Below are 13,651 nucleotides of genomic sequence, written 5' to 3' on the forward strand. Positions count from 1 at the left end.
TTTATACTAGTACACATGGAATAAAATTAAGCAAGTGTAAAGTTGAAAATTAAAAGACTGAAAGCTCTATTTCCAAAGTGTTCTTCGACTTTAATCAAAATTACGAGTTGTATAGTAATTATTTAAAGGATGAAATATTTCTTAGGAGTACATCTTATCCAAGCACATATGCATAAAGTAATTTTGGAGTGGTTTGGGGTAATTTAATCAAAAGGGACATTTTTAGTGGGCTTGGCTAAAGCCCAAGAATGGTATAAAATTAGACAGGCTCACGACTTTGTAGATCATCGGCATCTTATATTAACCATATTGTGGTAAAAATGAATCAAGAACTTCACATTTTCACAACATGTGATTTATTGAACAAAATCATTAAAATACTTTCAAGAATTCAAATAAAACATATACACTTGGAACATGAGTAATATCGGTGAAGCAACAAAGCTGTGTTCATCAGTCCTCACCTGCAAGATCTCCCCAACGAACGTTGTGCTTAGCTGCAAGATAGTGAGCTCCCACAGGTCCCCTGCTTCCGTACGGGTAGAGCTCCCATGCAATCTTCCTGTCTTCCAGTTCCTTCAGTAACGGCGTGAAAAGAGCCAATGCAGCATCTAGCTCGTCACTCCTGATGAATAGTCTTCGCTCCCCTGCTATAGCGTCAACAAGTAGTCGTTCATAAGCATCCGGTATCTCTCTCGTGTACCTTCCCCACATCATCAAAATAATTAAACTTGGACTGTAGAATGTAGAAATATGGGATTATAAATATTCAATCTTTTTTACCTGGCTTTATAGAGAAGATTGAGATCACTGCGGTCTAGTCTCATTTCAAGGCCGGGAACCTTGTTACTGATTTTCAAATATATGGCCTCGTCCGGCTGCACACGAAGCACTAGCTCGTTCGTGGCCAACTCCAAATCCGTCCCAAAGGTGTGCTTGTACAGATTGCCGGGAACGTGCCTGAACTGAACTCTAATCTCGCCTCTGATTTCAAACATTATTAGCTAATGTCAGGATATCACAATTCAACTAAAATAGATCCTGACTTAGATACCGTCTCGTGTGTAGGGCTTTGCCTGCTTTCATGAGGAACGGAACGCCATCCCAACGAGCATTATTCATAAAGAGGGCCGCAGCAGCAAGTGTAGGAGTGACGCTATTATTTGGTACATTAGGGATCGTCTGTATACCCGAGGTACGTTTGCCACCCTTGCTGTGCCCCTTGTACTGGCCAACAACCACATTTTCGAGCAGCAACTGCTTCATTGATCGCAGAACTTTCACCTGATTGGAATGCAGAATCTCAAAATAAAACTCGAGATGGCAGACTTCAGTTCAAATTTTCAAGGTTTTAATACCTTCTCGTTCCTTATGTCTTCGCCATCCAAGCTGACAGGAGTCTCCATTGCAAACAATGCTAATATTTGCAGCAGATGGTTTTGCATAATGTCTCGGATTATTCCATAGTTGTCGAAGTAGCTACAACGACGAAAGAGACATTTATTTCACAACCAAGAACAGAATTCATAGTGAAAACTACTCCTATTAGGTTATGATAAAGAGCCTCACCCTCCTCGTCCTTCTGTTCCGAGAATATGAACTGGACGTTGCGGATGTAGTTTCTTTACCAAAGAGGCTCAAAGACAAGATTTGAGAAACGAAGCACTGATAGGTTCTCAACCAACTCCTTTCCCAAATAATGATCAATTCAGCAATAAACTCAAGCCCAGTTAACTACTCCATAAAACAACAAGCTAACTCTTCTTGGATATTAAGACATATACCAGAATATTTGGTCCTAGTTGAGAAACTGTTTTAGACACCTCGTCAGCTCCCTAGAAGACTCTGAGTCCCGCCCAAACGGCTTCTCTATAATCACCCTTGTCCATCCAGTTGTTGAAGAAGCTCTGGTGCTAGCACAACGGGCCACATCCACAAATATGTTCGGAGGAATCGATAAATAAAACAACCTATTCGAGAGTCTACCACCCTGAAAATTAATTTCATTAACATCATTATAACATTGATTTCCAATTTTTCATACCACAAGCTAAAACTGTCATGAAATTAAGCCTACATGGATTGATATTCAAAACAGCATTATCAAAAGATTTTTGGGATAAAACTTGATTCATCCAATCTTGATAATAAATGATTCACACTGCCAAGTTTCACGTTTTCTGGGGTAGAGATGTCGAGGTTAACGCTTATGCATAGTAATCACGCGGCTCTATAAGTGTAATAACAGTTCATAGTTATATGCATTTAGCGATATTTTTAAGAAATTGTTTGTGGCGTGTGTGCATACAACGGAACAAGAATTAGAAGTCCGCACCTCTTTTTCCTTCAGTTTGCAATCCAATTCCGAGAAGTGTTCCTCCGAATTGTACTGACCTGAATGGTAAAAGCACCTCTTTAGAAACTTTGTCATTTTGTCATCACAGTTTTCTCTGGAAAACAACAATATGAAACAACAGTTAGACTTAGAAATATCACACATTAGCAATTCGTGTTTCAAGGTTCTGCTGATCATATTTCTCAACTTCTCATCATTCATCTTGGTCCGAGAATACCCAAAAATGACAAAATTCCGCAGAAATTTAGCAGCCTTGTTTACTAACACGAACTCGAATACTACTTCTATGTTCTAACCATGAAACCAATACAACACCTCAGGTAGCCAATCCTCGTAATAGAGAGCAAAAAGAGCAGGAAAGATCTTCTTCTTTGCAAGATCGCCTGATGCACCAACAACTGTGATGCTTAGAGTAGAATCCCCCTCAGCTGAATCAGAAAAATTGGGCTCTTCAGCAAGGGGATTGACAACTGAGCCCTCTACATACACAGCAGCAACCAGTTATAAACCGAAACAAAACAAAACATGATGAAAAAAATACACACTAGTTGAAATTAATAAAAACCTCAAATGCTCAAGTCTATCAGAGAATCACACAACACAATCAATTCTTGATTAATTTGTTAAGAACATTTATGGTTTTGTTGAATTTTACATGCATGCCTAAAACAACTCATACAACCATTCAAAATTCATATCAAGAATCATTCAAATGTAGCTCATAGAGCTTCTATTTCTTCATACAAATCTAAGAAACCATAAACTTCATCAGAGTTCATAACACCACACATGAAATTATATGAATTAAAAAAAATTTGCTTGAATGATTAATCAAGCCTTAAAGTAAAAAATTCAACACACAACACACATAGAAACCAAGAAACAGAGATAAGATCACTGCTGCAGGCATTGAAATCATACCATCTTGCAAAGAAACGGCATTAAGAGGATACCCATTGGATGATCTTAGCTCAAAATCGCTTCTTCTAAGCTGAATTCTTGCGAAACTCTTGGAAGCCCAGTTGGAGAAATGGCCTGAAATCGCCATATTTTTTTAACTACATGATGTGTAATTTTCGAGCTTTTATATTAATGGATTATTAACACACAAGTTTAATAAAATAGCTCTAATATTACAATCTATCTGCAAGAGTATAGAGTCGACTGTAGTACTTCGAGTGTCGAACCACAGGGAGGCGTAGGTTATTTAACAAGAATTGACAAAATTAATAAACTAAATTTACAAACTAAGGTACGAAAATGGAGAAAGATGTCACTCCAAGTTGCTCACGAGGCTTGTATTATTCTACACATTTAACAATGAAACATACGAAGGGATTAAAACATCAACCTAATCGCGTGCACTGAACATGTTTGCGACGAATAATTCACAGTCAGCTGAACACTTGTTCCATGAATTAATTTTCAATGATATTAAATTCCTGCGGAAGCGCGGGAATAAAAGATCATCTACTATAGTCACCTACTTAATCCACTATCAAATTATCCTCTGAACAATTCTAATTCGATAGCAATCCAACAATCAATCAATCCTAAACTATGTTAAAGAGACAATAGCAGAGGAATTAACAACACTATGTTATTAGCCAAAAACATAGTGAATAAATATTGAGCACATTGTTGGACACAAACATATGAAATCAATGGTGTAAAAACATCCATACAAGCCTAGATTACAACTTGGAGCAACATAGAGAGCTTAGCCTATACACATGGTGAATTTTGCAATTAAAACCGTAGGATTCAAGCTCTCGTGAGTGGAGTTGGGATTTGGAGTCGGATCGTCGGAAAGTTGGCCGGAACTTCCTCTTCTCTTCTTCCTCCCTTTTCTCTCTTTTTTTCTCCGTCCAAATTCGTCAACCGTCCCCCAAACAACGTCACCTCAACTCCTTCTATTAAAAAACGTCATCTCCTCCCTCTCTCTTCTTCTCCTTTTCTTTTTCAACCCCCTGACACCTTTTTTCCTTTCCCTCTTTTTCGTGTCACGTCCCATCCGTTTCCTTTACTCTGTTTACAAACCGCCACAAAACTGCAATATTGCAGTTAAAATGAACTACCCGGCCGGGTGGTATTTTTCAACTGAAAAATCACCCGACCGGGTGACATGAAATCGACCCCTCCTGAACTTCCCATGCCTCGCGAAAATCACCCGGCCGGGTAAATTATTGGGCATGAAATTAACCCGGCCGGGTGGCCACTTTTGACAGCTTTCTGCACAGCTTTTCACCCTCCGAGCTTCCTTCTTTGTTTCACCATTTACTCATCTTCCTACACCATAAAATACACTTTTGCAAGCATCAAACTATATAAATCATGTAAAGTTAGGGGAATAAAAATGTACAATTTGATTCACATCAAATACCCCCAAACTTATTTGCTTGCTCGTCCTCGAGCAAGATCACATAAAACACAAAACTTTGAAGCTCAACTCACAAAAGTTTTTCCAAAAGTTTTCATGAGAGTGAATCACGTAGAGACATGAATGACAAAATCTAAACCCCCAACAATTACAATCAAGATTTCCCACTCTCTAGAACCATCACTTATCAACCTAGAACTTCAAGTCAAGGTGCATGTCAAAGTAAGTCCAAGCATAGGATAATACAACTCAAACCGTCATCATTGACTCATCAAGCATTACTTATCACATAGACTCGCGGATTTCAAATCAAACTTATTTAACTCTAACAAGCTATTTACAAAACATCCACAAAATGCCAACAAAAAGATCCAAGGTCTTAATTCAAGGTTGTAATGGGGCTAAGGATGAGGTAGGATAAATATGGATAGTGAGCTCAAAGGCTACACATTTGAGTGCCAAATGCTTCCCTCCTACAACTTCCTTCCAAAGATCAAACAACAAAAAAATACAACCAAATTCTCACTCCCCCAAAATTGAGATCAAATCTAGACAAGATTACTTCAAACAAATATAGAAGCTCTATCTTTATTCTATCAAACTTATTATTTTATTTTTTTGATAAAGACCTCGACTTTTGCAAATTTGGAGGTCGTCTTTTTCTTTCTTTTCTAAGAACTTCATTCTTTTCACATTACATCAAGTCTAAATATGTCTACTCTTTACATTTCACCACCCACACTCAAACTCAAACCACAAAGCTCTAGCTTGTATTTAGCACCCAAATAGTAGCAAGGTCTTTCGATGAGGCTAAAATGAGGCTTATTTAATTAGCTAAGTGATAGGCTACGTGTTTACACAAATGATAGGAAATTAAGCTCAAAGTGGCTTCTAGGGAATCATGTGTAGGACTAGGCATGTGATCATTTGGCCATAGAGTTCATCCTAGTGTCTTATCCTCCCATATCGTTGACACAAATGAATACAGGCACGCAACTCGATAAAGTAAATCAATTCAAGATAATTTCCACAAGACATAGGACTTTCATACTCTCCTCAACTCAAGAAATCGGATGTAATCACAACATGCTCTTTCAAATAAATTCATGCACAGATTCTATCCATCCTAAGCTTCAAAGATCAAGCAAGATTTCCCAACCAGAAAGCCGAAGATCTAGCATGCACCCGTCAATTACATGATTCACAACATTTTTGCATGCAATACACCCAAAAAACATGCCTAATGCATAAAAATCATTCACAATCCCCCCACACTTGAATGCTACATTGTCCTCAATGTAAACAAAGAAGAACATATAAAGTAAAGGGAAAGAAGACTCCCCCAAACTTGACGTGATATCCATAGTGCATTCGGGTGGGTGGGTGGGTGTAAGTTCCTTTGTGGGTGTGGTTCCTCCTAAGCTCCAATGTGAATCCTATCTCCACGTTGCTCCTACAAAAAGAAAAATTAAAACAACAAAAAGAAAACAAAAATACTCAATTCATAAAAATACATCGAAGGAAAGAATTGAGCGAACAAAACCCTCGATTTATTAAGAGAAAATAAAGAAAACTAAAAACTTATTGGGTTGCCTCCCAACTAGCGCCTTTGTTTAAAGTCGTTGGCTCGACTTAGTCTTCTAGCTACAACTCTGAAACAAAAAATTAAAATGTTAGAAAACTATACAAAAATAAAAACAAAAAGAATCCTAATTAAATAACCAGTTGCCTCCCCGGCAACGGCGCCAAAACTTGATGTGTAATTTTCGAGCTTTTATATTAATGGATTATTAACACACAAGTTTAATAAAATAGCTTTAATATTACAATCTATTTGCAATAGTACAGAGTCGACTGTAGTACTTCGAGTGTCGAACCACAGGGAGGCGTAGGTTATTTAACAAGAATTGACAAAATTAATAAACTAAATTTACAAACTAAGGTACGAAAATGGAGAAAGATGTCACTCCAAGTTGCTCACGAGGCTTGTATTATTCTACACCTTTAACAATGAAACATACGAAGGGATTAAAACATCAACCTAATCGCGTGCACTAAACATGTTTGCGACGAATAATTCACAGTCAGCTGAACACTTGTTCCATGAATTGATTGTATGTTATAAGTCTCACAAAGGCTTAGATATTGAAGCTCCGGACACAGTGGTCAGGAGACTATTTGGTGTATTTTTAACCTCGAAGGTAATATCATTACAGATTATTACTTTTGTCTCGTGTTAGTGTTTTCTTATAACTTGTTCATTGTAGGTCGTGTCCAACATGTGAATATGTTAAGAAGAACAAACTTGAAAATATTGGCCTTCAACTAACATTGGCTAATGGCAGTTCAGTGTATGAAGCTTTGGAACGGTATAACGTTACAACTGTAGTTGGTTATACATGCGATAAGTATAGTTGTACTGATTACTCAGAATATGTAATTGCGTTGGATAGACTACCTCCACTCCTCGCTATTTTGCTCAACTATTTTACATCAGACACTAACAACTTTGTAGGGAAATCAACAATGGTTATATCATTGAACTTGCCTCACAGTGTAAGTTTGTAGTATATCAGTATACTTATTTCATAAAAGTATTTTTTTTCTTCTTATGTTCCACTGTTTATTGTTATGCAGGCCGTCACTAAAACTTTGTATGGAATGATTGTTCATTGTGGGCAGGCCTTCACTTACACTTTGTATGAAATTATTGTTCATGTACCATTTGATAAAGTAATTTGTCACTACTATTGTTTTGTAAGGAGGAGTTTGGTACATATTTGATTAGGGCTGGGTGAATATACCGCAATACCACACTTACCGTACCGAAATTATACCGAATTTGCGGTAGGGTATGATACCTTACCGATAGACTTCGATAAGGTAAAGGTATAGATTTTCGTATACCGCGCATTCGGTATATACCGAAAATGAGGTACATCTGACTATGTGGTACCATACCATTATTAATTTATACCGAACATATGGTATATATCAAAAGATGAAGTATTTACCGATTATATGTATTTATATATTCAGTTATATATTAATATAAATAATACTTAAAATTAACAATAATTTAAGAAATAGAAATTAGAAACCCTAAATCTCAAATTGGGATCATTGCAAAAAAAAAATCATTGCGATATGCAGTTTAAAAATAATTTTCACTGAGAAACCTCCTCTAACTCCTAAAAAGAGAAGCAGTAGCCCATATTGGGATCATTGCAAAAAAGTAAGAACGAAAATGGGCGATGACAGTTTAAAACTAATTGCGATGTACAACTACTGCACAATTGAAATACCATGTAGCTATGACAATACAAGTGGATTGTGAAATCATTTAGTGAAGCGAAGCAAATCAAGTCCATTGTATGGATTTGATGGTTGAAGTTTTGTTGATTTGAATCTTATGAACAAGATTTGATTGTGATAGAGTTTTAATGCTTTGGAAATTATTTAAATAGGTGAAATTTTATTTTAAATATTTGGTTATAAAATAGGATTTTTTGTTGGGTATGAATCACAGGTATAATGATATGTCATACCTTATTTCAGTATATCGTACTTGGTATGCCATACCTTATTTCGGTATACCTTAAAAGTACGGCATACCGAAATACGGTATGGTATACTGCATAAACGGTATGGTAACGGTATCGGAAATTGTCATACCGAATTTTCGGTATACATAGGTATGGCATTTTATCATACCGCAATTTGAGGTACGATATGCGGCATAGCATTCTCGGTGCGGTATATCGTACCGCACCACCCCTATATTTGATAATGAAACCGTAAGTAGTTGTTAGTATTAGATATGTTAGATGTCTATTTGTTTGTTTATTCATCATCCTTAAGTACTAAAACTTTAGTAGATGATGACATATGAGTTGATGTGGTATTTTTAAAAGTAATAGAAGTATATGAACTAACTAATAAAATTTAAAAATTTTATAATTATTCATCAAATATTGAGGTTTGCATACGTCATATTTTTAAAGTTAAACTTCAGAATCATCTTTTTTTACATCTTGGAAAAAAAATATTAGAAAAAAATTTGTATATAGTCAAGATTGAATGTTACGTTATATTTTGGTTGGGAACTTGAGTAGATATTAGACTATTGCATTGAGTCCATTAGGAGACATCCAATAAATTGGAACGATATAGACACGATTAACTTGTTTCATGCAAAATATGACATGTAGAAATATACAATTATTAGTGGTTAATTATCTAATTACATTAAAAAAACTAATTATAAGATGGGCCTCTAATGGGCTGGCTGAGCTTTGAATTGTCTTGGGCCTGAGTTTACACAATGGCCCAATCAGAGTCTATTTCAACCAATGAGCCTAGCCTAGACCCGCTTCGTTTCACTGATGGGCCGGGCCTGGGCTGTCCCATACTAGGCATGGGTCGGGCTCCTGGCCCAGTTGACAACTCTACTTGGAGAAATGGCCTTAAATCGCCATCTTTTTTGAACTACACAGACTCTCATTGTGTAAACAAGAAAATGTGGTTGAAGATGATGAATGACAACACGGATTACTCAACAATTTAGCCATAATATTTCAAGAAAAGCTTTATATCTCTGCAAAGTCACACCTTTCACTCAAGAATATTATGGTCTCTGAAATTGGAATTCGATTGCTGTGGATATTTATTTGATAGTATTAGTATTATTGTTGTATGAAACACATGAGATTTTTTTTCGAATGTATAATCCTTTATATGTGGTCCAGAATTTATCCAATCTTGAACATGAAAAGAAAATCAAACAAAAAATGGTTTTGGCCCAATTTTAAATATTGGGTCTTGAAAACTTTGATACATAGTAAGGTGTGGCAATGGATAATATCCTCATTAAAATGCTGTCATCATATAGTAGGGAGTAATATTTATTTCTTTTTCATAGTGCCCCACTATAGTTAGACAATTCCAACCCAATGATATCCCAACTTAAGACCAAATTTGGCTGTAAGGGCATCTTAATTTGATATTGTTAGTATCAAATTTTTTAAATATTAATGGAGTTGAATGGCATTACATTAAAAATACTATATAACAAGGCATGCGTGTTCACATTGAAATATATCAATCCCCATCACTAAAATAAAAATATCATTCAACTACTTTTCAAAATCAATCTTAATCAGTCCCTACCAGTATTAAATTCCCTATAAGAAAAAATGGACATAAATTAATCGTTTTAAAGGCCACTTGTATTATTTCATCTTCATGACCTACCTAGTGAAATTTCCTCCATTATTTCTTATTGCACTTTACTACAATTGGCTTATTAATTTAGTGTGACGTGAACTAGTGAAATAAAATATAAAAATCCGAGCAATTTCGAAATTTTGAAGAACAAAATCGTTTGTTAGACAATATATATACAATATTGAATTTGTTCATGCACTTTGAATTTCCATCTTTACTTTCTTGATAAAATCTTCACATTTCCTCTTCAATTCTTCTGTATCAAACCCTTCATCATCTTCTTCTTCATCATCATGTTCATCCCATTTTTCTACCTGCAAATCTTCCTCAGCCAAATCTGCTTCAAGATTGATTTTTTCTTCATGAACTTCTACATTCTCAACACCCTTTTTCTTGCTGTCTTCAACGCCACTTTTCTCGGTCCGATCATCGTGTGTTCTTGCCATTTTCGGGCCTGAATCGAGGGGCGTTATCTTGCTAATGAGGCCGGATGACTGTATGATGAAGACAAGAATCCCATTGCAGAGGAGAAAGATGCAATTTCTCTCAGTTGTGTAGGTGAAGAGTTTGAATTTGAAGTAGAAATTCAAGTTGAGATAGTCATAGGATTGGAGAAAGAGAGAGGTGAAAGAGGAGTGGGAGATAAAGAGAGAGAGAAGGGAGAGTGGGAGGAGGATTTGAGTGATCTTCTTGAGATATAAGAAGCTATTTGAATGGTTTTTCATCTTCTTGATTTGATCATTGTAATGAGCCATGATTTTGAGAGAGATAGAGAGATGATGATATGTGGGGGGAGAAGATATTGTGTAGCAATTTTAAGTGTGACAGGTGAAGGTCATATTGAAGGGTTTATATAAAGTATATTTTGGAGTGAAAATTGGGTTAAATAATGACTTGTGATTAGGAGGGGGAGACTTCTTTCTTTTTCTTTTTGGTGTAATTAAATGACTTGGGGGAGACTTCTTTCTTTTTTTAAAAAAAAATACAGAATGATTTATTTGACAAATTTATGTGATATTCCTTTTGTCTGCGAATAGGAGTTTCATTTCTTTCCGTCACGAGTTTTAAGAAAAGTGAAAGTAAGTGGAATATGAGTCTCACTTATATATATATATATATATATATATATATATATATATATATATATATATATATGGAGATGATCAAAATAAGTATGTGTTTAAATCCAGAAATGCAGACCAAATCTTGGCCCTAGGATTAGATGATCTAATGGTCAATAATTAACCAAAAACACGGAATGTAATAATTAAACAATTTTAGGTCATATTATAATATTTGGGTTTAATGTCATGCTAAGATCGTTTTAGGTCATGCTTTGTTAGCATGACCTAAAAATTACCTAATTATGACCTAAAAGTGCCATAATTATGATATTGTTCTGCGTTTCTGTATTTAAATCTAGTTTTGCATAGATCAAAACCCTATATATATATATATATAGGGGAGCGTTATTCTCCTTTTCACATCTTAGATCCTTTTTCCTTCTTAATATTACGCGTTAGATCTAAGGCATCAACGGATCAGATTGATTCTATAAAACTGGTTCCGTGTTGCATTATAGAAGGTGGTTGTATGCATTACAGGGTTATTATTGATATTTGACGGAAAAGTAACTGCCACATTTTGGTATCTGCGAATAATGCACCACATGGTCACGAGTAATGCATATAATTAACTATATAATGCACAATATGTGAACTGCAATGCATACGAATAAGATGTACCATGTTATGATGTTTGGACACACGTTTCTTGTTTCCCCTAAGGGTTTAATAAGCTTAGGGGCTACGGTATAGTACGTAGACACGTATGTAATCTTCACATGGTAACGAGTAATGGATATAATTGACTATATAATGCACAATTTGTGAACTGCAATGCATACGAACAAGATATGCTGTGTTATGATGTTTGACACACGTTTCTTGTTTCCCCTAAGGGTTTAATAAGCTTAGGGGCTAGGGTATAGTACGTACGCATTAATAACAAATTATAAAACGATACGAATAATTCACCAAATTGTCACGAGTAATGGATGTTATTAACTATATAATGCACAATATGTGAACTGCAATGCATACGAATAAGATGTACCATGTTATGATGTTTGACACACGTTTCTTGTTTCCCCTAAGGGTTTAATAAGCTTAGGGGCTAGGGTATAGTACGTAGACATTACTAACAAATTGTTGTTATTGGAATATACGTATGTGCATTATTTGGTTTAGGTAGTGCATTATGTAGCTGTTAATTGTCATTATCTCATTATATTATGCATTATTAGAGGTATTGTGTATATGGGTTAATCAACGGATTGAAGATTACATACGTGCATTTAGTAATGTCTACGTACTATACCCTAGCCCCTAAGCGTATTAAACCCTTAGGGTAAACAAGAAACGTGTGTCAAACATCATAACATGATACATCTTATTCGTATGCATTGCAGTTCACATATTGTGCATTATATAGTTAATAAGATCCATTACTCGTGACAATTTGGTGAATTATTCGTATCGTTTTATAATTTGTTATTAATGCGTACGTACTATACCCTAGCCCCTAAGCTTATTAAACCCTTAGGGGAAACAAGAAACGTGTGTCAAACATCATAACACAGCACATCTTGTTCGTATGCATTACAGTTCACAAATTGTGCATTATATAGTCAATTATATCCATTACTCGTTACCATGTGAAGATTACATACGTGTCTACGTACTATACCCTAGCCCCTAAGCTTATTAAACCCTTAGGGGAAACAAGAAACGTGTGTCCAAACATCATAACATGGTACATCTTATTCGTATGCATTGCAGTTCACATATTGTGCATTATATAGTCAATTATATGCATTACTCGTGACCATGTGGTGCATTATTCGTAGCGGTTTCCAGCCATTATTAGATTACTATTGTACCCTCATAATGCACAAAATAGGACAAATAATGCAACACGGGATTAATTACCCAATGTTGATCTTGACCGTCCATTTCACTAATCTAATGGCTGATATTAAGAAGAAAAAAAGGAGGAAATATAGGAAAAGGAAATGAATACATCCCTATATATATATATATATATATACCTATATAGGGTTATATTATATATCAAACTAGTTTTAAACACTAAACGCCAAACACATCATTATATAATAATGCGGAGTTCATTACAACTTTATTTGTAGTTCATTATAGGGAATTCTAAGATTTAAAAACAATGACATCATCATGCATAATTTAGAAATCTGAAGTTCATTATATGTTTGTTATTAGTTCATTATATTGAACTCCATGTTATCATATAATGATGTTGTTCGGCGTTTAAGGTTTAAGAGTGGTTCGTTATTGATCACAATCCTATATATATATATATATATATATATATATATATATATATATATATTAATTTTAAATGATATGTTAGCGAAATGTGAATCTCTTAACCATTTATGATATTAGGAACCAAGACTCTTATTCTCGAACGGATTAAAATGAAAAAAATGGGACTCCTATTGACGGACTGAAAGAGTATATCAGAAAAGGATTATTTCTTTTTCTTATATAAGTCTTTTTCAAGGTAAGTAAGCGAAGGGGCATATTACATATATATCTTAATTGATGGACTCTTCAATCTCTCTTGTCTATTCACATGGTCCTCTTATTAAT

General features: G+C 35.2%; 1 protein-coding gene and 1 pseudogene across 1 annotated transcript; both read right to left on the reverse strand.

Moving 5' to 3' along the window:
- Positions 1–365: 365 nt before the first annotated feature.
- Positions 366–3,428, reverse strand: LOC121756784 (annotated as a pseudogene).
- Positions 3,429–10,153: 6,725 nt separating this feature from the next.
- LOC121759055 lies at positions 10,154–10,717 on the reverse strand. The gene has a single exon (XM_042154544.1). It carries the CDS (start codon positions 10,715–10,717, stop codon positions 10,154–10,156), a length of 564 nt encoding a protein of 187 aa, XP_042010478.1.
- Positions 10,718–13,651: the final 2,934 nt, after the last annotated feature.

This window comes from Salvia splendens, chromosome 12, assembly GCF_004379255.2.
Source record: "Salvia splendens isolate huo1 chromosome 12, SspV2, whole genome shotgun sequence".
NCBI lineage: Eukaryota > Viridiplantae > Streptophyta > Magnoliopsida > Lamiales > Lamiaceae > Salvia > Salvia splendens.